General features: G+C 37.1%; 1 protein-coding gene across 1 annotated transcript in view; it reads left to right on the top strand.

Moving 5' to 3' along the window:
* CRIM1 (cysteine rich transmembrane BMP regulator 1) overlaps positions 1-16,686 on the top strand; it is a 164,440-nt gene that overhangs the window by 106,883 nt on the left and 40,871 nt on the right. Inside the window, exons 6-7 of the mRNA XM_085219560.1 lie at positions 9,992-10,174; positions 11,422-11,619. Of these exons, the coding sequence (XP_085075686.1) occupies positions 9,992-10,174; positions 11,422-11,619 (381 nt within the window). The remainder of the gene's footprint in view (positions 1-9,991; positions 10,175-11,421; positions 11,620-16,686) is intronic.

Raw genomic sequence — 16,686 nt, 5'->3', positions numbered from 1 at the left:
CATGGGCATAACGAGAGCCAAATCAGTGAGTGCTAGCACACGCTGTACTCTGTGGTGAGGGTGGCTGACTGTCGGCACAAACTGTTAGAAAGATGCTGAATTCCTTATTTTCTTGCTTCCCAACTATGATTAATTGTCATTTTGAAGGGCATGTTCTTTTCAAATGAAAGTTAATAGAATTATAGATTGTAAATGGACTAATTATGAACTAGTTCAGTTAATTCTTGGGTTTGAAAACCTCTGAAATCAAGCAAGAGGGTGTAGTAACAAGGACATGCACACAGTGACATTCATACAGTTTTCCTGTTGTTATAATATCTATTTAATGATATAATTAGGAGAATAGAAAGCTGTCAGGATCATCAGTACTGATCTTCTGAATTACCTTCACATGCAGCAATAACTTCATATTCATAACTTCAATAACATAGTCTGCAAATTAAAAAAAAAAAAACAAACTAATTAGTGTATGTACTGTGGAGTAACTACATCGTGTTATTAGGTGACCCTAGTGATGTACAGCGTTAAAGCACACCAGCCTTCTGTACTTTGTATGTGTGGATGGAATAGGGTGGTGGAGAGAGGGGAGGCTGTCTGGAAAGGGTAGGGAAGAGTTGGTTGTCCCCACGCAGAACTGACTGGTGTTGAGGGGTGGTATAAGGGCAGCAAAATACTGCCCTTAAAAAAAATAACATAGAGACTCTGTTAGCATCATATTGTCTTTGCTGTTTGTCAGCGTTAGGGGTCGGTCAGGTCAGTCTTTTTTGACAAAAGCTTTTCCTATATTTAATATTGAGCAGTTTTAGAAATTCTATATCAGATCTGTAGGTCTTGTGTGGTTCTCTTTGTAATGAGTGCATGCTATATCAAACTAGCAGTAGGTCGATCCATCAGAAAAACATGCTTATCTGCACTGTGAGACACCTCAGTAGCAGTTATTCTTGCATGTTATGTAGCTGTTGCACTTATTCCTGTCACACTATAAGTACAGCAGTAAGTCATTACATTCACTGTTGCTTTTATGCTTCCGATTTACTTAGGTTTCTCCAAAAGTAATGCCTCCTATTTATTTCTAAGGAAACTGCAACAGATACAAAGAGCACCATAATACTAGTTGATAGAGCAAATTCTTAGCTACGAAATACTGTTTTTCAATAAAGTCACCACCATTAGCTAAGCATTTTCACCAGCAATGAACAAGAGCTTGCATGCTGTGCTTATAAAAATTTGCACCAGCGGAGGTGACCCACTGTCACCACTGAAGCACACCACCACCACCTCACTGTGTTCGCATCCGCAATTTGGTCTCCATAAATGTTCAGCAAATGTCAAAGTGTGTCAATGGGTGGAATTTTTTCTACATGGAGGAACTCAATGAACACCCTTTTACTTCATATGCACTTCCATGTCAGACAGCATTCTGTCAGACTGCCCTTCTGCTGTCATCTGTCACACAGCAACAACCTGTAATGGAATATTGTTGAGAATATTGTTCAACCTCTACTGCCATCCCACCAACATCTGCTTCTGACACTGTGGGCCAACATCATAACATAGGAGGCATTGCTTTCAGAGTAGCCCTGGCATATTGGTGTGCCTTCATGTTCCTCATCCTATGTAATCTCCTGTTTCTTATAGTCTGACACATAATTGTGTAAATATTATTTCTAACCAAAACAATATTATTCCTGCTCGGAAACAGTTCTAATGTTTCAATTTAATGAAACTAGATTTTATTAAGTTACATTGTATCTACAGTCTTCGGCTGTTCGGCATTTAGAAAGTGTTTTGAACAATTTTCTTGTTGATGATGTGCACAAAATATGCTTCAGAGAGATGCTCCATATATTTCTTTCTGAGATTTTAATTGACATCAATACAAGCAGAGAACAGAAGATTTTACATAAAGATTTGACTGGACACATCTTTTCTACTTTTTAAAACACTGCTGTGGTTAAAATAATTTACCATTACAGTTAATGAACAGGTATTCAAATCTTTCCTTCTAGATGGTATCAGATAGCATGTTATAATTTGGGAAGAAAATTGAGCAAGAGATTCCTTCACCCCGCATTTTACTGAAGTGCTTTTGAGGTTTCTCCAGATTCACTCAACATTTATTACTCATTTATTTTTGTCTGCTAACAGTGGTGCACTGCCTTCTCTCACGGGAGAGGCTGTAAGGAAAAAAATGATTCAGCATTCAATTACAAGCATCAACAAATGAATCTAAATAGATTGAAGGCTACATGTGCAGCAAGAGTGGAAGTGTTTGGAAACAAGAGAGCATCCAAAATGCCTGTTCTCTAATTAGGTATTGACACATGGCCCTCTTGAATGTAGGTTGTGCTGTAGCACATACTGACTGGGAGCAATGCCTTTAGAAATTTGAGAGAGCAAATTGCTAAGCATCCTGCAGCTGCTTTCTTCTGTCAGACAGGGCTTCCACTTTTGAATAAGCTTCCTTGAATGCAGCAGCTACTTTAAAAGGGTCTCTGATGGCTTTATGAAAAAAACTCACTTGCCTATGTGAGAGTGGGCCTAGTTACAGTGTCCAAGAGCTCCAAGGTGGATGGGAGCAAGCTGCTTTCTGCCCCAGCCTTGCCAGGAATGGCTTTGAAGCCCTGCAGCTCTTCCATTGCCCCCAGAGTTGAAGGCCAGTCTTCTGTTGCCCTTCCCCTTGAGAATGGGAGTACCACTGCATGACCCAAAATAACAAGCTGACAGTGATGACAACTGCCACAGGGAAACTGTGACCCCTTCTATATTGCTTTTTCAGGCTTTACTCGTAATATGAAACTGAGCTCCTAAATCATCAAGCTCATTCACTCGATGTGACGTATAACCTACGCTTTATGATGGCATCTGTAAATTTTTTCCAGATTTGAGAAGATATCACTGATGTATTCAAGCCGTTTCTCTTTTATTCTGTGCCTCCTGACTTCCTTCACACTTGTGGCTCTATAAAGGAGGTACTGCATTGGAGGAGAGCTTAACTAATCACACTTCTCGTCAGCTGTTGATGCAATTACTCCTCACAGGCTTTATTATTCAGTTATTAAGCTCCCAGTGTGGAAGAGGAAATATGAATCATCTCTTTCTAAAGAATGCATCAATGACTGATAAAAATATTTGACAGGGAGAATATGGTGCCAGCCAGAAACATTTTCACTAAGACAAATAGATGAATCCAAGTGGAACACCCCACAGGTGTCAGTTTGTTGTAGGATCCCATTATTCACTATACTAAGCCTCACAAAATGTATGCGACAGAGGAAAATATTATTTTCCATATACACAAAGAAATAAAGATTTGACTAAGACAGTAGAGTCTGTCCTAGAGCAGAGAACTGAGATTAATCCTGATCCTAATTAAATATAACTGCATGTTACTCTCCAGGCATCTAAAAACAAAGGGGCTTTTTGTACTGTAAATTGCCACCTACTTTAAAATAAAAACTGCAGAGATTGTCCAACCAATTACTGCAGTTTGTTGAGGATATTTTTGGAACCAACAGGGACATGTTCTAGATGATCTTAACAAGTAGTGAGGATTATATGAGATTGCAACGATGGAAGTTAACTACGAAACGGTAGGTTTTGATGTTCCTAGAACAGGAGTGAGAAGACAAATAATACTTGAACTCCAAGAAAGCAACTTCAGTAAGTTGTCAAAGAGCAGGAAGGACCCTATGGAAAATGAAAAATGAAAAAAAAAAAAAAAAAAAAAGAAAAGTTATTAATGAAAATTAATACTGTTCTTAAAAAAGTGAGTAGAAAATTTACATTGCTGAAGTGATTGTATGGGTAGCACAGAATGGATTAATTTGGATAAGGCATTATTGGAATTTAAGAAGAAATGGTACAAAAAATAGGATTGGAGTCAAAAGGATTATTATTTTGAAAATATGCATGATCAGTAAGAAAGGGCAAGATGCAAAATGTGGCTTGTGAGGAACAAAAGACAACAAACTTAAGTAAGTAATAAATGGAACATTAATACTAAAGGAAGGTAATCTTCATATGTTTGAAAATAGGCTCAGTAGTTGTAGGGTGCATTTTGTTTTTTTCAGATTTACTTGTCTAAATTCAGAGTATTTTAATAGTATTTGAAAATCAAGGTTAATCATCAGCCACAGCAATGTGAGAATTTGGTCTAGTGAATTGAAATGGCAGGTTAGACTGCCAAGACATACCAAATACTTTAGATCCTCTGGGCTTGGATTATATTCACACAGTCAATTGGGGAAAACATCTGAAGCAAGGTATGGCATTGACACTTACATTTAAAACAGAAGTAAAGAAGAGCTGTGAAAAACTGAAGGCCAGTCCGAGTCTAAATCTAACTTACTTCATTTATTTGTGTCTGTTAATAAAACCAAGATATTTGATATATTTTTTGGAACTGATTTTATGCCATCTACAAAGTATATTAGGTGCTAGATGGTGCAGTTCTATGTGGTTTTAAAAATAAAGTAATTTTTAGTATCTACTTTCTGAAGCAGTGATGGTTTTTACCAAAGCAAATCTTCTTGTTAAGATAATGTCTTCTGACTCTCAGATATTTGCAGATGCTTAAACCAACACTTTGGAAGAAAAGGTTAGCACTAAATATTTTTATTAAAGAGAGGAATAGATGATGAGAGTTAGGCAGAAGTTCTACTGCTAAACATTATTATTTAGCTATAATGCCAAACCACAACCTTGTGTTAACTGATTTGGGTCTTTTCCTTGCAATTTTAAACATCTCTCATGCATTGGAGGCAGATCACAGATGGGCTTGTGATGAATGATGAGCTATGGCAGTGCTTTCAATGGTGCTGAGATTTTTGCAGGTGCTTGTGTCCTACTGACATGCCTAGAGCTAAACAGATCACAGCATGTATTTTCTAGTTTGGTAGATTGACAGAGAGCACTGATATTTAATTGTATTCCTCTTTTACATAAGACATGGTTTGTTTCCAGGAGTTGCTTGGCAATTTTATGTACAAAATTTGGCACAACAAGGGGATTTTAGAGTACTGCCACAGCGCTTGGTGGCCCCAGGTCCTCCTTTGGCTGTCCAGGTGGATTTCTGTGCTACATCTTTAGCTTACTGCATGATGCTAAAAAGATATTTTGTAGAAGGATATAAAGATAAAAGGAAGACAGCCTAGAAGGAAAGCCAACAATCAGACATTTATAAGCATAAAGTCATACAAAAAAAATAAAAACTGAAAGGAATGTATGTATTTAAGCCTCAAGAGAAGGTGGAGATGGAGACACCCAGGATCAGTCCACTTAGAAGCAAATTTGCAGTTTGGGAGAAAGTAATAGAAAGCATTATATATACCCAGCTACTCTGAAGATGGGAAAAGTAATCAAACTTGGATAATTTACATTTTTGTGTGTGTTCTGTCTAACCTGAATTACTCTTGCTGCAATTTGAACTTTGTAGTTGTAGCTGAACTGTGGAATTCTTTGGTAATTTGCAGTTTCTTAGTTACTGATGGGCTTAAAGAAAAACCAAGACTGGGAAGGTGTTAGGTGGAGCTGCTTCTGTTGTAGTTGTTTCTGCTGTAGTATCTTTCTGTGCTCTTTTCTCCTCCCTGCATGGTGACTTGAAAATAAGTCTTCCCTCTTTGAAGGCAGTGCCATAAGGTCTAGTCTACTGTGAAAAGGAAAAAAAAAAAAAAAAAAAAAAAAGACATCAGTATCAACCTTGCAAGTGTCTTTCCACTGAGGTTGCTGGGTTACTGGAGTGGAATCTGCTGGTGAGGTAGACCAAGAAAACAGTTGATGGAGATAGGCACTGTGTATAGCTTAAGGCATCTGGATACATAAGTGGTTTCTAGTGGGATGATACAGACTTCCTCTACTAGAAACCTCACTATGTAAATCTAAATTTTTCAATTTGGTTTTAAATGTGAATTTTTCAATGTTGCAGTTTCCTATGGTTATTATGCCTCAGTGTCCTGTGGTTTTTAATTTCTTTCACAGTCTGCAGATGCAACAAAATAACAAGAAACAAAATAATGTTTCTTTCCTTCAAATAATTAAGTAAAAGCATGTATAAATAATTACACTGACTCATAAATAGTAGTTAATAGGTTTGTCTTAGTCCTGATTGATATTCTTAGATGCAAGACTAAAGCACTTTGCAGAATGGTCCTATAGATGTGTTAACAGGGAATACGTTGTACAAAGTACTAAAGTTTGAACAGTAAGAAGCCAAATATTTTCTTCCACCTGGCTTGCTTTGTTATGCTTGCAGGTAAACAAAAGCATACAATGTGTTGCCTTTTTACATTCTATGAACTAATTCAACTGAAGTTTCTCTTTTTATTTTCTAAACTCCTTATCAGCTGAGCTTTTGAAAAACAGAACGTTTTTCTGTATTGTGTTTGTATTGACACAGGGCTGAAGTTTGTCAGCTTCCTTCCCTTTCATTTAATGGAAAGTTCACAGCACTTGCACCAATTCCTTCCAGGAGTCTGGTACAAATTCTTCTGTAGACTGAAAGAATGTCCAAAGTGCTGCAACTACAAACCTTTTCATCCTTTAAACAACAGAAAATTGTTTTGAATCTCTCTTATGCTTCAGATGGGCTAGAAGAAAATGCCCAAACTTGCCTACAGACAGCTGATGCCTGAGCATCTTGTGTGCTTGAAATAACCATGCACAGAATAATGCCTAGCAAAAACTGGATTGCAAAACTCATGCATCTTTCTGAGCTGTTCTGTAACTTTAAACACAGATAACCAAAAATACAGAGAATCTACAAAGGTCTCTGTAACAGCAAATTTATTTTGGAGTAGTCCAGCCTTTAGATCTTTATTAGATTTAAAGGTACAAAGTAAAACACCATAGAAAACTGATTTGGCAAAAAAAAAAAAAAATTGTGTGTCTGCAGTTTGGAGATAAAGGTTTTCAGAAATGAGCACTTTCTGTGTCCACATAGCACAAGTCTGCATGTCTCAGTGCAACTTTGGCTATAGGACTCTTGCAGGACTCAGAATAAAAAGGATGGTGCCCACTGAAACAATCTCTAGAGCAGAATTTATGCCAGCATTCTCCTTGATTTAACTGTGGAGCAGGAACTTCAATATCGAGCCTCTTAGTCATGCGTAACTTGATATTGTAGCAGAGACCTGATATCTATCCCATCACAGTCAGTGTAAAGCCAGCGGGAACACTTCATTGTGCTGGGTCATGTCTGCTCTGCTCTGGCTCCTTCCACAGGTTTGTGGCTAAATGTCTGAGTCCAGACTGGATCTTCTGTCATAGGCTAACTGATAGCTGGCAGATGCTGAAATCAGTTTCACGAATCCATGGCGTGGGTAGCTGTCTCATGCCTCCTGTGTCATTTGGTAGTTAGCATCAGAAAAGGGATTTCAGTTTGCAGATACACTTGACTACTTGATGCTGTGCACTTCAGTCTGTTGTAACTGATTTGTCACATGGGGAAGTTTGGTACTTGAAGAATTTTATATGCAGCATTTTCTCTGTTGGTCGAATAATAAGCTCATGGTTGCCAGCCTTTCAGAAAAAGTTGTGTTTATTTAATGAGCTTTATACTCGTTCGTTCCGTCATGGCTATTATATGTTGGTCAGTAAAGCAATAAAATTAGCACTATTTAAAAGAAAAACAAGTGAGAGAACTCTGAGTATCTTCCAGCATATCCCACTAAAAGAAATGTGTTGGTTCAAATTCCGCAGCGAGATGTTGGATCGTTTATTAGACTTTCACTTTTATATCTAAACCTAGAGTCCTTATTAGGTTTGTTCTGGCTTGACTGAGTCATAAGAGTACGCAGGTCTAACAACCGTAATCCTTGTCTTATAGCTGAATGCATATGGGTAGCTCAGTAGTTCATATGAATACATATACACTACCATAAATCTGGTTTGTAAAAATACACACAGAGTGACATTTTATAGCATTTTTTATTGTAGGAATAAAATAGATTGTTTCCTCTCAGGAGTTACAGTTTCTTGCTTACTGTTGTTTGGACATTTTAAAAATGAATGATAATTCATGGAAGATGTTTCTACTTTCCAAACTAGGCAGAAATTGAGATGTACTTTTGGGGTGGAAGGAGGGGAGGAGAAAAGTTTTTAAAAAAAAAAAAAAAAAAAAAAAAAAGGAGAAAAAAAAAATCTAGAAAGCTGCAATCAAAATAGTAAAGTCAGGAACAAATGGATTTAAATGCCTTTTAAGTTCTTGGCACTTTTTCCTTTTTAAGAAGGTTTTTAGACTAACAGCTTGAGCTACACAAACTTGAAATATTTTTCAAGTGTTTGTTTATGTGAATAGCTTTCTAATGAGGTCATAGCTGTTTTCCCGGACACAGTGGTATTTCCTCTTTTTACTCTTTTTTTTTTTTTTTTTTTTTTTTTAACACTGCTTTCTACATTATGCCTTGAAGACTGAAGAGGCATGTAAAAATCAAACATCGCTCAGGATAATTCTAAGTTTCAACTCTAATATTTCAGTCATATTAAATGACTTGAGACTGGAGCTCAGCGTAAGTGTGAGTGCAAGGAACTACTAAGGTCACTGAGATACTTTAGAATTTTGAAGAAAACCTACATTAATGTAAAGAATAACCAATATGAAAGTCTTCAGACTCCAAAATTAAGAAGATTCAGGAGGATTCAGCAAATCCTGGATTTTCATTTAAATATTTTCATCTCCCATGTGAGATTGAGTACTAAGAACAGCAATAGAAAACCTGACCTCAGAGCAGGTATAATTACCACCTTCATGTGTCTGTTTTATACACGTGAGTAAGTGAACGGTCTTCCATGTAGTCTGTGGAATTCAACAACATATGCAATTGCCTGCTTTATAATTTTGACTTTGTGTCTGAAACAAATTGCTTCCTTTAACTCAGATGTTTTGATTTTGAAAATGATAGATTCATAGCTACTGACAAATACATCTGCTTAGTAGACACTATTTTACTTCATGTATCTGTTCTCAAGTGTCTTGGGCTAGTTTCAGAAAAGATCTGGAATCTGAAGTTATTCTATAATGGAAAAGAGAAAGGAGGCTTCCGTGAGTAATATAATGATAAAACTGTGAAGTCACAACTTCCTAATGACTAATGTGGTATAGAATGTGGTATGTTATAATTGTATTTGTTCTACAGAGTCAAAACACTTCTGTGGTTCAGCTGTACGACACAGTGTGAGCATCCATAGCTGGCTGAACTGAACATGTTCTTCAAGTCATATCCCAAATATTTAGGAATTTTTAGAGGCTTTTAGTTTCCCCATCAGTTTGGATTGAATCATAAGTTAGGGCTCTGCTGTACAAGAAATAGTCAAAACAGACTTGCTGTTTTTTAGAAACACTGAAGTGACTAGGTAATGGTCGTTACAATGGTGATTATTTTATATGGGGAGTACAGCAGTGAGGTGACTAGCAGGGCTCCAGTTTGATTGAACTAGGAAGTGTTTGGAATTCATATCATGCAGTCCTGGAATACATGTCTTTTTCTTATGAACTAACAAAAATAAGAAGAAAACAACAACAGAAAGCCCATCATGTACTGGACAGCTCTAAGGCAATTTATCCACCCGTGTATCTGAATCCTGTAGAAAGAGATTGCTCTTAAAAAACATCAGAAACGCAATATAAAAGAAAAGGTATTGCTTCATTTGCTGAAATTCAAAATAGCTTCTAGCTCATCCAGAATGAAAAAGATTTAGCACCAATAAAGAAAAATGACTTTCCTTCAGTATTTTAATTTTTAATAAATTAGAATTCTAAATGTTGATAATAGCTGCTCTAAAAATAAATCTGGATAGCATTTCTTCCATTGCTTAAACGGACAATAACATATACTGTGTAGTTAAAAGAAAACATAGTTGTTTTTTTTTTTTAATGAAGGAAAAGTTAGTGATTTCCTTCTATCTGATTTTGTCAGTAGAAAAATGAGTTTAACTCTTTACCATTTAATAACATCTGTAAAAATCCTGACTCATTTTTTTTTTCTTTTTTCAGAAGTGAAGCCAACTTGCATATTTAACAGCATGGAATACTATGATGGAGACATGTTTCGAATGGATGCTTGTCGCTTCTGTCGGTGTCAAGGTGGTGTCTCTATTTGCTTCTCTGCCCAGTGTGGTGAGCTACACTGTGATAGGTATTATGTGCCGGAGGGAGAGTGCTGCCCAGTATGTGAAGGTACAGTACCTTCTAAATCCTTTTTTTGTCTCCTGCTTTTTTTATTTTGTCCTTTCATTGAAAATGAGTGAAGAAGTGTTCCATGTTGTTGTTCTGAAGTTTGTCAACTCCTTCTTAATTTGGTTTTTCTTTTACGTTTCTTGATATGATTTTAGACATGGTCATGTGTGCTGTACCTTTTGGGTGCCTTCTTCCCAAATATCATATAAAAGCCGTTCCTAATTTCTGCAGCAGAAATTACTCATTTAGCTAACAATTTAGCCATCACTATGTTCCAAAACAGCAGCAGTGTGTCTCTGACTGTATCTATGGCTTTGCAGCCTACTTTTTCCACTTGTTGCTCTTCTGTTCAGCTGAGCAGTGTTTACAATTATAGCAAAGAACCTGGGCAGTAATCTGGCCTCAGTGTTTTTCTGTTCCTCCCTTACCCTGTTGACAGCCTGCTCATCTGCTTGTTAGGCCTGCAGTGCTCCTAAAAAAAATCCTGTGGGAAATTTCACATTGACCCTCTTGCTTATACTGTAAAATATTTGACACATCGTCTGCCAGAATACAAACAGGATTCTGGGGGAGGAAGAGGGGCTGGTGCCATATACACTTGGATCTTGCCCTACTGCGGGTCAGGGTATGGCCACAGCATAGAACAAGGCCTGTGATGCACTCCTGGTCTGTGTGGTTAAAAGTAAACTTAGCAATGATATCTCAATTAGCGAAATACATTAGAAATCTCAAGTCTCCCAGGTCAAATTTCTCACTTATATATGATTAGTTTTGTTGAAATGTTTCCAGTTTTCCTATAGAATCTGTGAAGTTGGTACAAAAAAAAAAAAAAAAAAAAAAGATCAGTAGATCTATGATACATTTTGTTTTGGAAAAGAAATCAGAAAATCCAAAAACTAAACATCGTAAATAATATAATTCAGCCAATACATTTTCCTTTTCTAAATCTGCTTGTTAAATATAAAATTTTAGTGGAAATCTTTTAAAATAGGGCACTAAGTTTATGAATGTTTAGTATAAGCTGACTTAACGTTTTCAACAGTAAACTTCAATATTGAAATATCTTACGTTGTTGCATATTATTGTATCTCTGTATGCCACAGCACGATTCTTTCTGTTTGATAGTGTCTTCACGTAACTCTTTTTAAATAATACAGACTCATGACATTGAAGCTATTCATACATTACATTTAGGCATAAAAGGAAATGCAATATTTCTTGTTGTGTTGCAATTTCTCTTATTACAGACCCAGTTTACCCTGTAAATAATCCTGCTGGCTGTTACGCCAATGGTCAGATCCAAGCTCATGGAGACCGCTGGAGAGAGGATGACTGTACTTTCTGCCAGTGTATCAATGGAGATCCTCACTGTGTTGCTACAGCCTGTGGGCAGAGCTGTTTGAATCCTGTCAAAGTACCAGGAGAGTGCTGCCCAGTATGTGAAGGTGAGATCACACCTTTCTTTTGTTATACTTCATACTGTCGTGGCTACTTCTGATATGGTAATTCCTAATTTACTTTATAATTTTGGAGGATTTAAGTAGCTGTCAGAGCATTTAACAAATTAGTTGGGGAATTAATTAGTTGAGAATAAAAATAGATAAATTTTAAATTCTAAATTACAGCATGGTTTAACCACAAATGTATGTGGCCATATTCAATACTCTTTTGGTCTAATATAGTAATCATTTAAGGTTAGCGTTATTAACTAATTTGATTCCTTGCATTTATTAAAGCTTATTAATAAATATAGGAGGAATTAGAGGCTCAAAATGTTCGTCTACAGCTATTAGTGATAATTGAAATATTCCTAATTTCTGATTCATTGCTATCATTTAGTTACAAATCAAAATCTTTGCACAATATAACTTGAGAATGGACATAATTATAGTATGAAAGAAAGTCATTTTTTCAGTAAAACTTATATGGGATGATTATTAGGTAGGAGATGCAACTTGATTTTTAGAGTTTAAAATGTAATTCCACGTTTTGTGGAAATGTACACAGTTTGAAAAACACACTAAGATTTTACCTTAGCTACATGGAACAGATTGCCTTGTGAGATTGTGGATGACCCCTCTCAGGAGGCATTCCTAAGGAACTGACCTGGGAATTTGAATGTCGTTTGGACGTGGAATTCCAAACAGCTTGAAATGTGTAACTTTCTGAATGCATGTGAGGAATTGTTACTGGACTTGCAGAGAGGGTAATAATTCAGCTGTCCCCAGGCCCTCCCAAATTCTCATTGTCCTATGGGTGCAGAAGGAGTGGTCAGGTAAAGGGATCCAAATCGTTTTCACTGGAGCTGACAAGAGGGAGAGCAGAAGTATGGGATAGGCATATGGAGGGGAAAGGTGTAACACTGCAATACCGCAGGCTCTACTTTAATCTTCAAATCCATGGACAACCTTCCTTGAGTTGCACTGTAGTTAGCATCTCCTAGCATCCATGTTCAGTTCTGTTTGATGTTTTCACTAGCATACCTGCAAACTCAGTGGAAACTGAATTAATTTAATTTCCAGACAACACAACTGGAAAGGGCCACCAGTATCTTGGAGAGCAGAGCATGAATTTGTTTGCTTTAAAGCAGAAACTGGAAAAATGTTGACTGAATTCAACAAGAGAAAATCTACTGGACTATGTTTGGAGGAAATTCTTCAAAAATCCTGACTCGGGGTAATTGTTACATAGTCATTTTCCAGGAGAAGTCTGGTGATGAATGAACAGAAATTCAAGATAGATTAGCAGAGCCTTGAGAAGGCAAGTGCCATACTGAAATTAAGGTTACAAGTACAGTTTGCAAGATGCCAAGTCTTAATCTCTTTGCTATGGGTAAGTCCCTAGCTGACATACTAAGTCCTCAGTTCTTTCCTGTACATTCCTCCAAAAACCGTGTGGACAAACTGACAAGAGTCTAAACAGGAGTTCTGAGCATAGTTTGCATTCTGAAAAGCACATCATAGGAGGACAGATTGAATAAATTGGGTTGGCTTACTTTAAAGGAAATTATGACTGGAATGAGAAGATAGCAGCCTTCAAGTGCCTGAAAGGTTGGTGCAAAGTAAAGGCAAGCAACATATTCTGCAATATCTTCTGAAAATAATTAATTTGAGTTGCAAAAGGAAAGATGCATATTAGAGAAAGGTAGATAGTTGTTGAGGAAAACAAAATTCCTCCTGTGGAATGTTTTGACTGAGATTGTCATTTTGCTTCATTTAGGGAACATTGTATTTTCAGCCTCAGTGAGAGGAGATGCTCTCAGGAAATTGCATACATAACTGAAAGAGTTATAATAGCTGATATGCAGTTTTCAGTGTTTATGCAGGTGATAACAGTTACTTAATAGTATACAGTTGTTTTCTTCTTAAAGTAAGCATAGAAGTGATCAAAGGCATTTGGAAAGACTCTGGTTACACTATGCCCACCCATCACTTCTTGCCAGTTTTCCAGTATAGCAGTGCATGTGGATTGTGCACTTGTGCAAGATGTGCATAGATAAAAGCCTGGAATGGGAGCAGAGGGTGGCTACTTAGAGGTAAGAGTGTCTGAGCAGGAGTGAGAGAAAAAGCAAGGGCGGCCGCTGATATGGCATGAAGATAGAGAGACAGTGCAGCGTGGGGAAGAAGACAGGGCAATATCAAACACTCATACCAGATGATAAGAAGCTGCAAAGCTGGTGTAAGATTGCTTTTAAAGATGAAGCCCAATGCCTTGCTAAAATACTTTGAACAGCTTTCAGTTCTCCCTCTGGAAAAGGTTGCTTTCTCCCCTTGCAGAAAAGAGATGGTTCCAGACAAAGCCCAGATGTTTTCTGTTTCGTTTCTTCCTTCATCAGCAAGCCCCTATCCTTGAGCTCTTCAGTCTACATTGGTTTTCAAGGCAGCCACTCCTTTCACCAGTCAGAGCTGGGAAAAGCAAGTTCTGTGGATCGAACACAAAGAATCAGTTTTAAGCTTCTGATGGATGCTCCTATAGAACTTCTGTAGCTGCTGTAATGATATTGGTGCTTAGGGATTTGCTTTTGTTTGTTTAATCTATTATCTACTTAGTCTGTTTTTTCTTTCTTTGTTTTCTAGACTGTGTTCATAAACTTCAAGGTTTAGGTAATCACACTAGCCCTCTGTGCTTTCCTCGCAGTTTTAGAGCCAATGGTCACTTACAATGCACAGAAATCTCAAAGATAACACATTCCTACATATTTAATGAAAGCAGACAGGTAGTGAGAAGGGACAGAGTGCAACGTTTTGGGATGAACTCATTCTTTGTTACTCCCAAGGTTCTTCATGGAAGCTGGTTTGGGTGTCTATCCTATTGTAGGAAATGGATCCATAGGGAATCAGGCTTTTGTTAGTTCTGCTTTTCCTAGAGCTGTTTGCTTCTCTTTTGGATTAACATTTGTTTTAGTTCCAAAATGTTTAAGCAGCAATTCCATTTTTAATGAAGTTTTTAAAAAATTGGATACTACTGGAGCTTCAAATAGCTATTAATGTCAATATGTAATAGCATGTGAGTAACACCAGACAAGCTACACTGACATAAATAACCATGCCTTCCTCAGGCCATCTGCAGACAGCCATCTGCAAATAGGGGTAATAGTCGTGTTCACAGGAAGTAAATATTGAGTGGAGTATTAGGAAAATGCTTGGTTCTTTAAAAAGAAGATAATAAACACGAGTGCTGAGAATTTGGCATCGATACCAAAAATGTCTCCTAAGCACGTTGAAGGCTTCCTACATTCCTTGTTTCTCCCACAGGCTCAGGCTACAGACAGGGAAAACTTGCAGCCAAGTCAGTTGATGTACAGTAGTTGGCTGTTACCCAGTGAGTCGTTCTGCATGAGAGCTCTCAGGTACAGGTGGAAGGGTTCCAGCATAAGCTATGAATAAGAAATTAAGTGTTAGACAAAGTCCCCTCAGAGGACTTTCATGAATAAGGACTGCATTACTTCACTGTCATAATGGCTGACACTTTATCTTTGCAAAGAGAAATTAACATTTTCATCAATAAAGAGCTCCAAACTGTAGCTGAGAAGTAATTCAGTTCAGTTCCTTTAGTGTGTCCAACACATCATTAAGTAAAAAAAGGCACCATAGTCCCATGAAAAGAAATTTGATTCATTCACGATGAAGTCAGTAGTAGAGAACAGTGTTCACTGGCATAGGATTTGGACCCAGACATCTACTTAGAGCACGAAGTGCAAGTTATTGTTCAGTGTCAGCACTGTAGGTCTGGATGGCTCTTTTCATCAAAGTCAATTAAGAGATTCAAGTGCTGTAGAGAATTGAGCTTACTTTTGCCAGATCATGATTTAGTTCAGCTTTTTTAGGCAAGACAAGACAGTAGTGATTGTTTAACCATGCAGCCCAGGGTGCTCTGAGACATTCTGCCAATAAAAGTCTTTGCATTTAAGAAAGTCAGGAATGCTAGACGGATATAAAATAATCTTTTCCTTGTTTTCAGTGATAAAGTTCATTAGAAGATGGCTATTGAAAGGGTAAATAATCTGGGGATCCTACTGAATAAGTATATATCTCTCAATGCAGCTAAGGATTTCTTGTGTTTAAAGAACCATATGGATCATCTAATTAATTCTTTTCAGTGCCTACAGCTTTCATTTGGCCCAGATACACACTAAATTAGTGTGTTGGTAACACCACCTCATAATGATAACTGAGTGGCCTTATCTAGTTGGACATTTCTTTATAAATAAGTTTAATTGATTCTGCTTTAATAGATGTGGTTATTTCTCAGTGTCATTTAACATTGGGTTGTCAAAAAAACAAACCTCATGAGTATTAACATCAGGGAGTCTGTACCTAAAAACTGGAAAGATTGATTGCACCAGATAAAAGCTTAGAAGTTAGCATCTTGGGAATAGAAAGTTTGTGAGTATTTTCGTTGCATCACTGCAAAAAAGACCCCCTCACACACATGCAGCATTGCTTCACAGGAGGCTTCTTCAAAGAAACAATAAAATGTCTTGGATTATAATAGTTGCTTTTGAAAAACACAAATTGTATCTAAGTACTTTCAGGTTAAAAATAATATTTGAAATTAACAGTCTTTTTGCCACAGTGAGCCATGTGTTTGGAAGTATTCATGAATATATTAATTAATATATTTTCCATTACTTCTTTGTGATACTAAAATAGATTTGCATCGTAAATCTTTGCATACGTTTTACATTATGTAATAGTTGAACACTGATAGTTAACACAGACACCTAAACTCTGGGGGGGGAAGAATCCTGCGAGTCATTAGGGATTTCAAGCCCAGGAAGGAAATTCTCTTGCTCAGGACTTGGGACTGATATTTTTCATGTAATGGACTGGAGGGGCGGGGAAGCCTGGAATGCTAACTATGAGAATGGAAAACATTTAGTCACTCTTGGAATGATATGAATGTTTTTACAGGAAGCTTAAGTAAACACACATGCTGCTGCTTAGTAGGCTGCAGTTAACTTTTTTGGACTGCAGACAGAATTCAAACAAGTATATAGACTCTAACGAAAG

The sequence above is a fragment of the Meleagris gallopavo genome, chromosome 2 (assembly GCF_905368555.1).
Source record: "Meleagris gallopavo chromosome 2, MGAL_WU_HG_1.1, whole genome shotgun sequence".
Lineage (NCBI taxonomy): Eukaryota > Metazoa > Chordata > Aves > Galliformes > Phasianidae > Meleagris > Meleagris gallopavo.
The sequence above is the reverse complement of the archived record's forward strand: the minus strand, read 5'-3'. Positions and strand labels throughout refer to the sequence as shown.